Below are 17362 nucleotides of genomic sequence, written 5' to 3'. Positions count from 1 at the left end.
CAACTGTTTGTTGAAATGCTTATAAACATGTATATATAAATTAGCCTTGAACAAGAATTTCACAAATTCAAGCGTTCAAGTATTCAGAACCCATTTTATTCCTTATTCTAATGATTTGTGCTTTATCATAAAGGTGCTGCACTTCTTCATCCAGTCTCTAGACAGCAGTAAATATTTCCACCCTCTCAGCCTGTGAGGTCAGAGTTTAACAGGAAAGAGACGGAAACAGGAAGTTTGAGCTGCTGTAACAAAGTACAACTGCTTCTCTCAGTAAATTCAGCTCTTTCTGTGAAAAGCTGGACTTACTTCAAAACTAAATAAAAAGGATGAAGAAATGACACCGGTGAGAAATTCAACTGTTTTTGTTTTCTAATTCAGGGTCAAGACAAATAACTTACTGTTGTCTTTTAGTTGTTGCCTTTGAAGAAAACGTTTGTAAATGTTCATATTCAGCTTTGGTTCAGTTCAGTCATTTTGTCATTTTAAAACATGTTTTAAAAAAGATTTTATTCCCTTTTGACACAAAGCTTAACAGTCTGACACTGTGATATAAACAGTTCCTTGTCTCTCTACTCCCCAACCACGTTTTATGCTATTATAAGGAGACGTGAGTGTGCAGCTTGGGATGATGCAACAATAACATCCATATTATAGAAGTATGGTGCTGGTTAAACAGAATATGTCTATTAACTGTAAATTAGATTAAAAAGTTAATTGTGGATTTTTTATATGAGAGAATAGTGTAATGGGAAAAAAAGTATTCAACTATTCACTCAGTCTGCACTTTATTTTCATCTTTGCAAAGAGAGAACAGTTCATCATATAACCCTTATTGCATGGTAATCAGCCCTGTTCTGACCTGGGTAGCGTTTGTTTCCCATTAATTACAATAATGGAAACAATTAACAGACACTTTGGTTAAACAGTAACATGTTATGAATAAACCTTGAGAAAGAATCTGTTTTGTTTTGGGAAGAAGCTATGTCAGGTCTACAAACATCCTCACGCAGGGGAATTGAGTGGCCTTGCAGGTGAAACAGGCTGAGTGAAAAATTTTATAGTGAGTAAATAGCATAAAAGATTAACAGACACAGCTCAAATTAAGAGCTTAAAAAGCAGCAGACTGTAAAACATGAACTAACAAGAATATAAAAGGAAAAGGGACATTCAAATATAATTAAAACAAAAAACTCACTTTTAAAAGCCACATAACAAAATAGGTTTTTGTCTCTTAGAGCCTCTCTAATGACTCTCTATAGACATTATATACGTAAACGCCTTGTTGGGTCTGCCTATGCTGCTGATGTGACGAAGCGTCCGCCATGTTGAATGTGGAAAATCTGCTCTTAGACACTTAAACAGTATAAGAGGGACTTTAATCTTAGAATATACTTTATATTCGTGATATTCTTATTTTTTTTCAATATTATGAGTTTATTTTCATATCCATTTGGCTTCATTCTTCTGACTTTATTCCCGTAAAGAGTAAAACTAATTAGAACAATCTAACCTTGACTTGTTACTCCAGGACTGAAATAGCTCAGCAAACTATGATGACTATTCTTGAAATGTTCCCCCTAATACTCATATACTAATACTAATACTCATATGATGTTTTTTTTCATAATATTACCAGTTTTGTCTTATTTTTAACTTGATTGTCCTAGGAATTTTTCTTTCCTCATATTAGTCATTTTATGTCTTTAACACTCCCCAAAAGTCTGTTCCTAATATGTGTCTATAACAGATCTTAAAAGGTTCACATGTGATACAATTTATGAACTAATGAAGAACACAATGTTTAGATCTAACTAACCAAATTTTATATTCATAACACACACACACACACACACACACACACATATATATATATATATATATATATATATATATATATATATATATATATATATATATATATATATATATATATATATATATATATATATATATATATATATATATATATGTATATATATGTTATGTATATTTATATATATGAAATATAAATGCGAGCAGACCTGTTTTCTTCTGTTAAACCATTGCTATATTTCCACGCAGCACAGGAACGAGGCATCTTCTCTGATCGATGTTCACTAAAACAGACGTTAACTACTTTCTGCTACATAAAATATGGCGGTGACGTTGACGTGCAAACCTGCACCAACAAGGCTTCTATGTGTATATGTGTCTGTTTTCTACACTCAGGGAAGTGGGCTTCAGCTTCAGCTGTGGTTTTACACTTGGCCCAAGTCTTGGCCACTGGTGCCACCACTGTAGCAGCATCAGTTTAGCATTCATCCCATTATGAACAGCCAGTGAAGTAACAATAGAAATCACACAACAAACCAAGATATGAGTAGTTGTTTACTTAAGTCTTTATGATTTTTACAGGTAGGTTTACCACAATATTAGATTCAAACCCTGATATTATGGTTAGTTTCATTGTGCCACCCCAAGATTTTTAGTGGCCCATTTGGCCACTGTTATAAAACATTTTTGGAGGCATCACTGTGCTCGACGACTGTTGGTAGATTGTAGTGTAGCATTGGTTTTGGACAGTAAAAAGGGAAGACAGTAAAAAGTGGAGGGAACATCTCTTCTGCCTTACTCCTGGCAGCTGCTTCAAAGGGCCTGGCTCCCCAAGGCCCCAAGGGAGCCCTGCCCCCCGATGGGACCCATTGCTGGTTTACCTTTGGGGTGGTCTTACTCGGATCAGAGAAGTTGCTTAGTTACAGAAGGCAGCTCTTGCCACCCAGGCTCACCTCTCATTGAAGTGGCCTCGAATCACAGAGAAGCGTTTTATACATCTCCAGTCTGCCACATCATTAATTTATTACATAATTACATCATACAGGTTTGCAGTTGAGGAAACATCTATGACTCCAGCTTTATCAAAATATAACTCTATGTTCTTAGATCAAAGACACCACTCTCATTCCAATAACAAATCATTGACACGTACATAATGAAGATTACTTTTGAATTGTCCTAATTAGATAAGTAATTAGATTAGTTCTGACACATAACAGGCAGTTATTATTAGGGTATAACAGACACACATTATCAATAGGATTATCCCAAAAGAATATTACCTTTACTTATTATTTATTTTATATTTTGCTTTGCAGTAAATTCATTTGAATTGGAACTGAATTTACGTTTGTTTTTTTTTGTTTTTTTTATTTCTTTGTATTTTCTTGTCTGTTAATGCATTCATGTGTCTTGTCTGTTTTTGCAGGTTAGAAAAAAAAGTGTATTTCGTTGAACATCTGACACAGAGCCAAGAAGGCAACGACCTGCAAACATGGAACAGAATAAACTTGTAGACAGTGTTAAACTTAACCTTAAAGCGCATGTTCGGAAGAAATTTACCTGGACTTACGAGGGAACAGACAGTCGGACCAAACTTAAAGATGTTTACACAAAGCTCTTCTTTGTCGAACAGGTTGACCAACATGGCTGCAAACCACATGAGACTTTTCATCATTTTATGCTCCCTAATGAGGAGTCACCATATTTGGGGTTAGGCTATGAAAAGATTAACAGCCTGGACATTTTTAAATCAGGAAAAAAGTTTTCCCAGCAACAACCAACACAAAGCAAGTCCACCCAAAGAGTGATGACAAAAGGTATCGCTGGGATTGGGAAAACGTTTGCTGTCCAAAACTTTTCTTTACACTGGGCAGAAGGAGAATCCAATCAGCACATTGGTTTCATCTTCATCCTTCCTTTCAGAGAGCTGAACCTGCTTAAAGACGGGGAACACAGTCTGATGCAGCTTCTTCTTTACTTCTACCCTGAACTGAAACCACTCAAAGATACAAAACATCTGACTAATGAGAAGGTGCTGTTTATCCTTGATGGCTTAGATGAAAGTAGGTTTTTACTGAACTTTGAGGAAGCCATGATTGTAAGAGAGATAAATGAAAAAACATCGGTTGAATTGCTGCTGATCAACTTGATCAAAGGTCATTTGATGCCCAATGCTTTGCTCTGGATTACATCCAGACCTGCTGCAGCTTCTCAGATTCCTCCAGAGCACATTGACCTGGTCACTGAAGTACAGGGATTCACTGACCAAGAGAAGAACAACTACTTCCAAAAGAGACTGAGTTCTGTCCAGGAGGCTGAGCGACTGCTTTCATGTCTGAAAGGGATGATAAGTTTCCATTTAATGGGACATATCCCAGTTTTCTGTTGGATCATTGCTGAGGTGTTTAGGAAGGGATGGGATGACAAAAGCATCACAACAATGACAGAGTTGTACATCCGCTATGCTCTGATCCAAACAAAAAGGACAACATGGAAATATGAGACAAAGAGTTCCAAGAACAAAGCCCAAAAGAAGATCAAGTCAAAGAACGATAACCTCCTGTTCAATCTATCCAAACTGGCCTTCGAACAGCTGTGTAAAGGAAACATCATCTTCTATGAAGAAGACCTCATAGAGTGTGGCATCAATCCTGATGAAGCTTCTTGGTTTTGTGGGTTTTGCTCAGAGATTCTGAAGCAAGAATTTGGTCTGTACCAAAAAAAGATGTTCAGCTTTGTACATTTGAGCTTCCAGGAGTTTCTAGCAGCTGTTTACGCATTCAACTGCTGCAAGACAAAGAACCTTGAACCTCTGAGGTCCTTCCTGGGTTTCATCCCTACAGATCTGAGCTTCTTTGAATTGCAGAAAACTGTTGTGAACAAAGCCCTGCAGAGTGAAAAAGGTCAGTTTGACCTTTTTCTCTGTTTTTTCCTTGGACTCTCATTAGAGACAAATCAAGAAATGATGCAACAGTTGCTTCCCCAGACAAAGGCCAGCACAGAAACCACTGAGAGACTAAAGATGTACCTAAGAAAATTTCATGCTGGAAGCATCCCAACAGAGAGGTGCATCAATCTTTTTCTTTGCAAATATGAACTAAAAGAAAACGAGTTTCAGGATGATATTGGAAGGTACCTAAAATCAGGAGCAAGACTCTCACCTATTGACTGTACCGTTCTATCAACCCTGCTAATGATGTCTGGTGAAGTGATTGAAGAACTCGATCTGACAAGATGCTACACACCACCATTTGGAACTGAGAGGTTTCTGAGGCTAATAATGAACTGCAGGAAGGCTGTGTGAGTATAAACACACTATAAAGATGATAAAACAACAGCAATAGAATTCCTGTTGCTTTTCATTTTTGATTTTGCAATATATGTCAGAAATACAGGCACATTAAAATCTCAGTCCTCAACAAACAAATAGGCAATAATGTAGCATAATGCAGGAAGGTAGGTGAAGTGGCTGACCTGTTTATATATATTTTTAACCAAAGTGTCTATAAATGCTATTCTTTCATATACATGTGGATTGACAGAGAGCGGTAGGTGCAGAGAGTTGCAGAATTTGTGAGGTTGGGTTCAGTGAAGGGGCAGTTTGAGTTCAGGGACACATTTGAGCAAACCTGAGAACTGATAAATTACTCAGTTCTTTAGCCTGCTTTTTCTGCCCTATAAGTTTCTTCTCTTTCTTACTGATGTTAGCAAGTTGATGAGGCTGAGAGATGGTTGAGTGGGGTCACCTATAGACTTCAGAACTTTGTGGATGATGCAGGTTTCTATGAATGCCTGGAATGGAAAGCCTTCAGAGGTTTTCTTTGTGGCATTTTTAATGCAAACCAGGGTCTTGAGACATACCACAGAGGGACAGCAGGGACAGGATCCTGTTGGTGGTCCCTCTGTAAAACTGACCCATCATACAGGCAGACTGTGGTTCAGGGGATGTTTGTGTCTTAGCTTGTGGGCTGCAGGTTCAAAGTCCAACTCAGTCTGTCTCAGTAAATGTGTCCTTGGTCAAAAGACTTAACCCACTTGGGCAGCTGCTGGTGGTCAGAGGACTCAGTGGCATCAATTGTATTGCAGTTCTGCTCCAAGGCATCTGAACGCACCCTGAATATTGGATATAGTCTGCTTTTGGATGTAGTATGGGTTTTATTTGGCATATTTACTCTGTGATTGTTGCTTTTATAACAGGCTCAAGAGCGAACATGTGGGAACATTTGACCTGGAGATAGTGTTATCTGTTCTTCAGTCTGCCAACTCAAGCTTACAAGAGCTGTGTCTGCATGGTCTTTATAACACTGGGGGGGATTTCCCTTATGATCTCTGTTATGCGCTGGAAAGTCCACAATGTAGACTACAAACCTTGAGGTCAGTCAAGTAAAAATATTCAGTCTGATTCTATCTGAAAACATTGCTTTGTCAGTAGTCCTGCGGCTTGCTAACATGATTTTGTTTGTTCACAGGGTGTCTGGTTTCTCACTGGACTTAAGGCGTTGTAACACACTTGCCACCATTCTTCAATCCAAACTGTCCAACCTGACAACATTGGATTTGACAAACTGTATTTACAGCTACAATCAAGATCACTCTGAGTATTATTCAAAACATGAGACGAAGGAGAAATATGAGGATTTCATTGATGACCTAACACCATTGACTCTAATTTGTGCTGGTTTGATTGGACCTCTCTGCAAGCTGAAGGAATTTAGGTAAAGTAATGAAATGAAAAGGCCATTTCAAGAGTTTTCTCTCTTTTACATCCTGCTTATAATTCTTCTCCTTATTGCAGTATGATGAAGTGTCTTTTGAGAAGCAGATGTTGTCAGGTGTTCGCTTCAGCTCTCAGCTCCAACAGCCAGCTGAGGAAACTCAATCTCAGTTACAATGAGATCCAGGATTTGGGGGTGCAGCTACTGTCAGCTGGACTAGGCAATTCAAAATGTCAGCTGGAGTCACTCAGGTAAAGATAACACTTCATATCACTATGTGATAAATTCCCATATTCCCATATTCCTCATATAATGTTGCATGGAATATTACTTTAGAGTGGGTTGATAAGACTGAGAAACTGCTGTGTAATATCAATTGGGTCACTATCTTATAACACTATCTCTGGAAGAAACTTCCTAAAAACACAATCAGTTCATCTTTAAAGTTTCCCTGAGGTGGTTTTGTTGAGCTGAGACCAACTTACTGATAACTTTTTTTTTTCTGATGAACATTTGATGCAATTTGTACAGGTAGATAACAGGATGGATGACATTGGGTGGTGAAAGAGGTTCTGTCCCATGTGCATCAAAGCAGGTCCTCATTGACTCCTTGGGTGGAATCTTACTAAGAATCTTACTTAGTGTGGGTTAATTTATTTAGAAATTGTGATCCGATTGCAAGCACATTTTGAACATTAGAGTGAAAAGAGGAGCTGAGCGTTCAACTGATCAGTCGGGTAGGAGGATAGATGCAGTGCATCCAAGGTTATAGAGAAGGCATCCTAATGAAGTGTGGCCAAACCTTAACATGGCCAATCACTGTCAATATGCTTCCAGTATTAGCGGGTAAGACATGAACAAAGTTTACAAATACTTCAGACTAATATTGCAGATGTGATATTTTTAGTTAGATCAGCAGCTATTGGATAATATGTTAAAATTACTGTGTTTTTTCCATGTAGTTGAACTATTAATTAGTGAATAAGTGGCACTGTGGGTGGTACATACTGCCTTTTTGACTACCATCATCCTAGGAGTTATTTTGATGATATTGCAGTAAAGTCTTAATGAGAGGGTTTCATTGTTGGCATGCAGATGCCTTTGATTCCCAGAGACATTCTAGAAGTAGCTTACAAGCAGTTCAATCTATTTTTTTTGTGTTTGCCTTTTCTTTTCTACAGACTGGCATGCTGTGGGATCACAGCGGAAGGATGTGCTTCTTTGGCTTCAGCTCTGAAGTCCAACCCTTCCCATCTAAGAGAGCTGGACCTCAGCTATAACTACCCTGGAGAGTCTGGAATGATGGTGCTCCTTGAGAGACTGAAAGATCCAAAATGCAGACTGGAAATACTTAAGTTGGTTTTCTGTAGTCTTTACACTAATGATGGTGTTACTATAAATAGAGACAACTTAACAGAATATTGCACAAAATAACAGAGTTGTCATGATAGGCTTAAGAGGCTGAACCCACATACAGAACACCACAGGAAGCTGAGCAAAAGTTGAACAGAGTTTATTGAAAAACACATAGAGTAATTATGAACTGGTTCTGGTACAGGTCCGGGACTGGAATCACTGACATCTGCAGAGATGGATAGTTTGATTAGCCAGGCAGCGAGATGGCTTGTCAAGTGTGTTAATTCAGAATGTACCTAGTTGAGGTTCTGGCAGATCCTTTGAGAGAGGGGGGGAACCGGTTGGGTCCAGAGACTGTAGATTCAGCAGGGAGCTCAGCGGCAGCAGCGTCTAGCTTCTGACTCGTGAGTTTCAGACCTTGACTTGGTTTCCTAGCTCTTCCTTGAGAGCTGTTGGGGGAATCCAGACTGATGTCTTCGGGTTTGGCTTCCTTGGGCAGGCAGGCAGGTTTCCAGACAAAGCTCATACAGAGCTTCAGACTTCGATCAGGTTTCCTATGGGGCAGAGAAGACAGAGGCAGGTTAGAATCTAGTTCCTCTCTAGAGTCTACTAGGATTCTATAAATTAACAGAGGCTCAGGTTCGCTAACCAAACTTGGTCAACACTGCGGCGTCGAAGGAAGGTTTGGCTGCTGCTTATGTAGGAAGGTCTCCTGATGGGCTGATGAGCTTCAGGTGTGCTGGAGGCTCCAGCCCAGGAGACCCACAGCGCACTCTGCTGGAGAAAGGTGGTAAATCTCCAGATCCCAACAGTAACCCCAGTCCCTAACAGAAAACGGAAAACAGAAGAGGATCCTAGGCGCCCTCTGGTGGGCAAAGCCTCAGGATCCCAATAATAGTCATAAAAAACCTCTAAAATACCATCTGACATTAAGACATTAATTCAGTTTATTTATATATTACTGATTCAAAACCCAACTTCTAAAAGCATTTGGCAATGGTTTAATATTTTTGTTAATTGCTTTCTGTTTTTTCTTTTCTTAGGGTAAAACTGAAGTAATTTCCTTTCTTTGTTTTGGATTTAAATATAAACAAAAAATGCCTGGATTTAGACAATCCATTACTTGTGCTTTAAAATGTTATTTGTCATTAAAAACAAACAATTTAAAATACTAATACAAAGATGAGAGGGGTAGATATTCACTTTGGATTTATATTTCTTATATTGATTCCCAACATCGATCATTTGAGGTTTGAAACTATCAATTTTTTATTCTTTTTCCTGCTTTTGTTTTCTCAGTCTGGATCAGAATGAAGAACATTGGGTCAGACCACAGCTTCTGAACAAATGTAAGTTTTTTTAAAGATGTCATGTCCTTATCAGACATTATTTATCTGTTTAACTCTGCTCTTTTACTTCTTAGATGCCTGTAATTTGACCTTTGACATCAATACAGCCAATGAACACCTTATCCTGTCTGAATGTGGCAGACAAGTTACTTTAACAGAGGAGAAGCAAACTTATCCTGATCATCCTGACAGGTTTGAATGCAGGGGTCAAGTGCTGTGCAGAGAGGCTCTATCTGGACGCTGTTACTGGGAGGTGGAGTGGACAGCGTGCGGTGTGAACGTTGGTGTTGCCTTTAAGAATGTTAAGAGGAAAGGATGGGACGCAGAAATACTAAGGAGTGATGAAACCTGGTTATTTTATAATTATTCATCAAGGGGTTTCTCATTTCAACACAGACATCAGGCTGTCTTCCTTCCACTCCCATTTATTGATGTTAAAGCATTCCTGGCCCGACCCATGAGACTGGGCATATTTCTGGACTCAACTGCTGGCATTCTGTGTTTCTATTGGCTCTCTGATGACACAAGGACTCTGCTTCACACGTTCCACTCAACTTTTACTGAGCCTGTTTACCCTGTATTTAGTACTCTTGGAGGTTCTCTTACCCTGCCAGCTGTTGAAAAGCTGGAAATGGATCATGTGAGTTTTTCTGGTTGTTACGTAGAACCCAAACTAAAGCTGTGAATAATGGAGATGTTTCCTCATATAGACTGTCTTCTGTTCAAGGTTCCATTGGGCTTCACGCCTGAGGTCAGCAGAGAGAGAATCGGTATCTCTTACAGGTACAGTAAGACATCCATTTCTGCATCTGTTGATGAATTCAATGATCTACAATTTAAAATATTGTTTTATCAATATTTTAGGCTTCCTACAAACCTTTTATACAGAGGGCTATGATTCAATTGATTGAACAAATGAAATAACATCAGATGCTTTTTGAAAAAAAAATTATTCAGTGGACAAACTTGAAAAAGTCTACACACTTTTCCTAAGACTGACAAGAAAGTGAATAATTCTGACATGTGTTCCTCCATCATTTAGTGATAGAAAACCCCTCAAAATCACACAAATAAATTGAATCCCAGTAAATCCACTGATACCTGTGACTGTCAATAAGACATCTTAACCTCTCCGCATGTTCATTCCTTGTAAGCGAAATGCTCCAGTTCTCTCAGGTATGAAGGCTGCCTTTTACAGAAAGCCTTTTTCAGCTGCATTCAAAGATGCTCAACAGGATTTAATTTAGGTTTCAGATAAGACCACTTCAGAGGAGTTGCAATGTTTTCCCCTTGGCCAGCCTTGGCTGCTTAAAATAATAAAATAATTCTCTCTACAATCCCTTAATATTCTTTAGAATATTGGAAGAAATTCAGACTCCCTGTGCCAGATGATGCAAAGCAGCCCCAGAGCATAACATAGCCTCCTCCATGTTTCACAATAGGGACAGTCTTCTTTTCTTTATATTCCTCATTTTTCTATCTCTGAACATTGGCCTATGTGCCTTGGCAAAAAGGACTCTTTTTGTCACATCAATCCACAGAAATTTCTCAGAGGAACTTTATGGTTTGTCAACATGTACTTTGGCAAATTCTAATGTTTTTTTTTTTCTTTTCAACAATGGGGTCCTCCTTGGTCATCTCCCATTGAGTCCAATTTGACTCAAACAACTTAAGATGATGGTCTGACTCTGATGGTCCTTGTGCTTGAAGTTCACCTTTAATCCTTTTAGACGTTTTTCAAGGCTCTTTTGTTACCATACCTATTATCCATCTTATTAATTTATTCCCCTCCTGCTGCCATGTCCAAGGAGGATGGCTAAACTTCCAAAAATGTTACATTTATAGAAATGTGCAACTACAGTCACAGGAACGTCAAGCTGCTTGCAGATTGTCTTATAGCCTATACCTTTAACTTTCTTCTTTTTTTTATTGCTTTATTATAATTATGCAGGGAGTTTTACAGATTATATGGACACTGCAATGTAAATAGAACAGAAGAGGAAAATCAGAAAAAAAGGAGAAAATATGAGAGAAAGAGGAGATAAAAGAGAAATAATGAAAAAACATTTTCAGTCTGCTTCATCACCTGCAAAGAGATGTAAAAACAACAGCACAACCAACAGGCATGGTAGGAGACATACAATAAAGTAACACCTAGATACTATCGCTGAGGTAGTATTATTTAATCTGACATGTACTCTGTGTTACTTGAAGAGAAGAATATGGGTTTTCTGTATGGAAGTGAATCTCTAAGAAAGCTGGAACCAAGCTCCCATTGTTATCTGTGAGAGTGCACTTGTGCCTGTAAAGTTTATCCAAAGAAAAAATGCTCAATAGTGGTTGTGGAGAGCCGAAGAGGCGCCCCCCCAGAGTACTGAGTCCAGGGCCGGGAGACCCAAAACCCCAGATATCCAAAGTGACCCCAAGAGCGAAGGCACCAAGGAGGGGCCGGCCCAGGAAATCAGACCCCGACCAAGGGAGGAGGAGAGACTTTCCATACTTCCATACTTGGCGGACAACACATTCACACATAACACTCACATCCAATAATACCAGTACCAAAGACCCAGCGACACCGGTGGTGGGTCCCGGGATTATCGGATAACCCAATAAGTTAACCTAAAATCCGGATGGGGTGGAGGGGGGCGCTGGCACCGCCACACCAACCCATCTCGTTCCTGCTTCGCGCCCGGCCCCCCACCCTGCACCCGGACAAAACCCCCCAGCAAAAGCTCCCCCGGGATCGGGAGTCATCAGCGCCAAGATCATGACAAAACATCCTTGTGTTTAGGAATGCTGCTATTGAGTTTCAAGTAGGAAAATGTTGGAAATAGGTGTTAAAGGGATAATGATATGAATGACTTTATGATCAGGTATGGGTGAGGGAAGAATCAGTCGGTCGATTGACTTGATAAAGATTTGTTAGACTAGGTTCTGCTTTATTTGATGGGGGGAAAAAACAAACTTTTTATTAAAAAACTGAACGCATTTTACAAGAGCTCTTTTAATGTTGCTATAAACTATGTTTTTTTATAAGAGATTCTAACCAAATGTGTAGTGAAAGGTGTACATTTTGGCACTTGCTGTACCATCCTTGTTTCATTGTGCGCTCAGATTGGTAATTATGTGCAGAAATTGGCTTTCAAAATGTTGGAAAATGATGTGTTTTGACTCACACATGTTTAGCTTGTTATCTTCGTCATGCACACACCCCCATACAAGTTGACCAATAGGGTCCACTGGGTCCAGAAAGCAAGATGAGAAACTCTTTTTTTTTTTTTTTTTTTTTTTATATTGTCAACAATCACTTTTTCTGTTTCAGCTTCCAGTTTCCAGGCTCAGGTCTGTATCGATGTTCTCTGACTGGTCTGGTGTTCAGAGTGACGCATAAAGGGGAAGTGATGTACAGGACTCAGATTTGGGACGACATGCTCCTGCAGCTATCTAATAAACAGCCTGGTGGACCTCTGTTCAGCATCCAGTGCCCTCAGGACTGCATCGGTGAACTGCAGCTGCCACACTGTGAACCAGAACCAGGTAAACCATCTCTGAGTTAACTCTGATAAACTGCATCAGATTCCTCCTGTTTCTCCAAAATGGAGCTCTGCTTCTGCTGTCTCCCAGCTCTGGTGTCTGACTGCCTCTATGTTGGCCACGTCACTGATGATGGGATGAGCATCATTCAGCCGCTGAAGGTCACAGAAACCCACGTGGCTGTAAGAGTCCCTCACCTGTCTGGCTTTGGCATCATATTGGACCGTATCAAAAAGATAAAAGCCCACCTGATGAAGCCGATTCGGGGCCAAGTTCTGCTGTTCCTGAGACACCTGCATCGACCTCTCAACATCCTCAGTGTGATTCTGCTGCCGAGCAACGTTCCTCTGCAGGATGTAAAACTTTACCCCAATAATTTTAAACTGACTTTAGCTGTATATTTCTAAACAAATGGTTCTGATTTGAAGGTGAAAGAGCATCACACAGACTCCGAGTTCATCCAGGCTCCGTCCTTCAGTTTCTTCCACAAGAGCAAAACGTACAGCCTCCATAGCGACCCAGACGGCTTTACAATCCAACCTAAAGTGAGCTTCAGACCTGGCATCTGCACACAGAGAAGCTTTAGATTTCATTTCATGTGAAGTTAATTAATGATATTTCTATATTTTTTCAGGCCGCTCAGTTCTTTGAGAACTATGGGCCGAATTACCACGCCACGTTTGAGATCACGCTGCCAACGAGCACAGAGGAAGTGACTGTGATGGTTCGGAGTCTTGAAGAGGAGAAGGTCTGGGACTATGTCCTCCATCTCCCAGGTAAAGAAAACATCTCTGTTCTTAGCTAAGTGATTCGCCTGCTGTAATTTTAATCTACTGGCAGGAGAAAAACCTCAGGGATTCAGAATATATGCTGTATGATTTATTTCTATTATAACAAATAAAAGAAATATACTTTATGCATATGTTGGAATTATAACATATTAATAAGGTGATACAGATGTAAAGACACAAAAACCTGTCTGTATGATGCTTTTGTTTTGACTAAATACAAATTAAAAATAGCTGAACTCCTCTGTGTTTTAATTAAAAATAGCTGAACTCCTCTGTGTTTTCATTATGTTATATATACAGTAAATTTGATAGAGAATGCTGCCCTCTGCTGGGCACTACCATGATTTTAAGGAGAAGTGGTTCTTAAAGGCATATTTGTTGTTAAAAGGAGATCAGAAAACCTGTGATAGAAAAGCTTTGTGTTTCTGAGCTGGAAACTGTGCTGGACTGCAGATGTCAGGAGAAAAAGTCAGAATATCATTTATCTGACCTTAAAACAAGAAAGATGTTTCAAAAGTTTAGGAATAAAAAAACATATTTTAACTTAAACTGATCAGTTTAACTCACAATGCTGAATGATGGGATGTACAGAAGAAAGTCCCTAACAACCTTTACATGGAGAGTAAAAAATAAAATGTCATTGCTAAAGAAGACTTTTGTGGAATAGAAACTGGAGGGGAAGGAAGCTGTGGAGGAAAAGGTTCACCAGCAACATGGAAATCTGGGATAACATAAAGCTCACAAAGCCAGGACTGAGGACCAATTATAGATGATCTGATGGCTTCCATTGGACCTCAGCAGAATCACAGCCTGGTGGCCTTTTTATTAATGCAGCATGGAAAGGAGCCCAAAGCAAATATAGAAGACATAGAAACGAACATTCCGGAAGCCTGATGCTTCTCTTTGAAAGGTCATAAAATATTAAATTTTTCTGACCACTAAATGTTGTTTTTTTATTATCTTGATAAAAATCCAAATAACAAGAGATCAAGGTTTTAAAACAACATCTTCAATATTTACGGAATCTGTATAATAAATGAATTTTACTTGAAAAGAAAGACAAAAACCACATAACATTTTTAAGGAACCGTAATATTTGGGGCTTTAAGTGTATTTTCTAATATATTCCATTATTAATCCATCATGTAACATTTAGAAACTCTGAGCATTGCTTTGTTTCTGCTTCCTGATGCACTACGTTTCTGTCTCCAGTTTCCGTGTCTCCTGCTTCTGCAGAGGACAAGCGACCTCGACTCAGGGAAAGTTTATCAGCGGATGAGAAGCTGAGAACCGTCCGGCCAGACTTCATCTATCAGGTGTCTAATCCGGTCCTGAACAAACTGCTGGACGAGCTGCAGCACTGCAGGGTGATAACAGACGATGAGGCCGAGGACATCAGAACCAGAACCAGATCAGAAAAAGCCAGAGAACTCATCGACAGCGTGAGGAAGAAAGGAGCAGAGGCCAGCTCTAAAATGATCTCTGCGTTATGTTCCAACGATCAGTATCTGAGCAATGAGCTGGGCTTATTATGACGGACCAAACCGGACCGAGACCAGAAGATCTCATTTATACAGAGAGATTTAAAACGGTTTAATCTTTAGTTTGACAGATAATTATTAAAATGGTTGGTCTGTTTTACATTGTTCTTAAGAAGATTAACCTTTTTGTAGTGTCAAGCAGTAATTAAACAATAGTTATAAAGGAACTGAATTAAATAATAAAGACAATTACAAGAAATGTATTGCTAATCATAAATGATCAGACCTGGGTTCATGTTTATATTTAGAAACAGGTTTGGTTATAAAGGTTTTGACTGGGAGAGCCATCCGATCTGGCTGCATATCACCTCTTCCAAATTTCCATTAAGTGGATAAAAATTAAAAATAAACTGCTTGGTGATCAGATCCAACATGATATAGTAGTTCATCTCTAAACTTTACAAAGAATAATAAACCAACGAAGCGGTTAATTGGCCAATTCTAATGTGTTTCTTGATCTACTCATCTACCCTTTTCTTCTTTGGATCTATCTTAGTGAGTAGAAATATTTAGTTTTCAATTGCTTGCTTAATTCAAGGTCCATACATGTTTTGACTGTTGATTAACTAAGAAATCAAGTTATTGTATTAGAAATGTCTATAAAATGTGGTCTGCTCTGCACTGTATTCTTGACCAAATCTACTTTGCTCTTCATTAATTGACTTCCTGCACTAATATCAGCTCTGTTCTTTGACATGGAGTTGGTGTGCAAAGCATCAAAGAGAACAGCCGAGCAGGTTAAAGAAGCAGCGAGGGCTGGGATTATATGGGACACTTCAGAGACGCCCCACAGCACATCTGGTGAAACTACTCTGACTGACTAGAGTTACCTATTCTATAACACGTCAGTTCATGAACAGGTCTCCTTCTGTCTTGCTCACAGTCATAAAAACATTCCACTCTCCTTTGACCCAAAGCTTCCTTCCCAAACCTCAAACATGTCTTCTTCCTCCTCTGCCATTCCTTCCTGATTTTATGTGCTTGAACTCAACCAAATCAGTAGATGGTGCTGCTCCCTCTTCCTTCCACCTGTCTGTGTCTAGAAGTAAAATAAAGAGGCACCTGGGGAGACTGAATGGTAATAAGTCAGCAGGTCCTGATGGTGTGAGCACCAGAGTCCTGGAGGCCTAAGCAGAGCAGCTCTTTGGGATTCTACAGCACCTTTTCACCCTTAAGGCTGATTTATACTCAGAAACCAGGTTCCTGCGTGTGTGTCGCAATGCAAATGTTAATGTCAAATCTCTCATCAAATCAACATCCGCTCTACTCTATGCGTATTTCCTTTTTGGTACCTTACTGGCTTGTTTTGCTTGTATGACCGCCATTGTGGAAAACTACTCATGAAGATGGACCAGCTAGAAGAGCGATGTGTGCGAGAACGCTGGGACCCTTTTTCCACCTGGTTCCCCGCTCTTTTTCACCCTACTTTCCCTCCGTTGTCACTTAAACTTGACCCCACTTCCTCACCGCCTCGGCCGTATCTAGAACCACAGCTAGTTCCTTATTGTCCCTCTTGCATGGTGGCATGGAATAACATAGCGCAGACCACGCTTCAATATTGGGCAGCAATCAAAAATATCTGCCACAAGCTCACTGCGACACACTGCTGCAGGAGGGTAACCAGCCCTTCAGTCTGACCCTGGAGGCAGTTCCAGTGATGTGGAAGACCTCCTGCCTTGCCAATACCAAAGAAGACTTAGTCAGCATTCCTCAGAGACTGTGGACCTGTTGCTTTAACATCCCACATAATGAAGGTCCTAGAGAGACTTCTGTATGCTACTTTTTTTTATGAAGCACTTTAAATTTTCCCAAGGGCTGAAGTCTCTTCAGTTAACAACAGCAGACCAACACACAGACTCCGAGGACTTAAACTGAGGAAAACAAAGTGCAATACACCTTAAAACCAAAGGACACGCCTTAGACCAAAGTGTTCAGATTTGGGACAGAGAGGACAGATGGTTTGAAAGAGGCATCAGGGAAGCCTTCTTTTTGAAAAGAGAAAAGCTATTACCGAACTGGGAGAGAGGGGGGATTGTGGTTTTAATTTCCACACATTTACAATTTAGTCATGGAAATCATTCCCCAGGCCATACTTAAGCACTCCTACTATGATTCAAAAGACCAATTATAGAGCGATGCACAACAAAGGGTTCCAACCATCCAGTAGAACAAAGGGTGGCTATTTGATTAGCATCTGAATTGAAATGTGTGAGGGAGCATGGACCTCAATGCTGCTAAATGCTGCTCAACCGCAAGCCTCC

The 17362-nt window shown here is 39.7% G+C and overlaps 1 protein-coding gene across 2 annotated transcripts; it reads left to right on the top strand.

Annotated features, from left to right (window-relative positions):
• The first annotated feature begins 208 nt into the window (after positions 1 to 208).
• Positions 209 to 15300, top strand: LOC119773864 (NACHT, LRR and PYD domains-containing protein 3-like). 2 transcript variants are annotated; one of them, XM_038271048.1, is made up of 14 exons: positions 209 to 343; positions 3242 to 5115; positions 6013 to 6189; positions 6285 to 6530; positions 6611 to 6781; positions 7712 to 7885; positions 9186 to 9235; positions 9310 to 9875; positions 9963 to 10018; positions 12558 to 12772; positions 12860 to 13125; positions 13198 to 13314; positions 13404 to 13545; positions 14773 to 15300. In XM_038271048.1, the coding sequence occupies exons 2-14, from the start codon at positions 3308 to 3310 to the stop codon at positions 15093 to 15095; spliced, it is 4311 nt and encodes a 1436-aa protein (XP_038126976.1). In that variant the 5' UTR covers positions 209 to 343; positions 3242 to 3307; the 3' UTR covers positions 15096 to 15300. The 2 variants fall into 2 exon arrangements, with proteins under 2 accessions (XP_038126976.1, XP_038126977.1); XM_038271049.1 differs by lacking the exon at positions 209 to 343 and having other exon boundaries at positions 3506 to 3632; positions 3739 to 5115.
• Positions 15301 to 17362: the final 2062 nt, after the last annotated feature.

This window comes from Cyprinodon tularosa, unplaced genomic scaffold (genome assembly GCF_016077235.1).
Source record: "Cyprinodon tularosa strain WSP-4 unplaced genomic scaffold, ASM1607723v1 ctg79, whole genome shotgun sequence".
Classification (NCBI taxonomy): Eukaryota; Metazoa; Chordata; class Actinopteri; order Cyprinodontiformes; family Cyprinodontidae; genus Cyprinodon; species Cyprinodon tularosa.
Note: the sequence above shows the minus strand (reverse complement) of the source record. Positions and strands in the feature narration are given on the sequence as shown.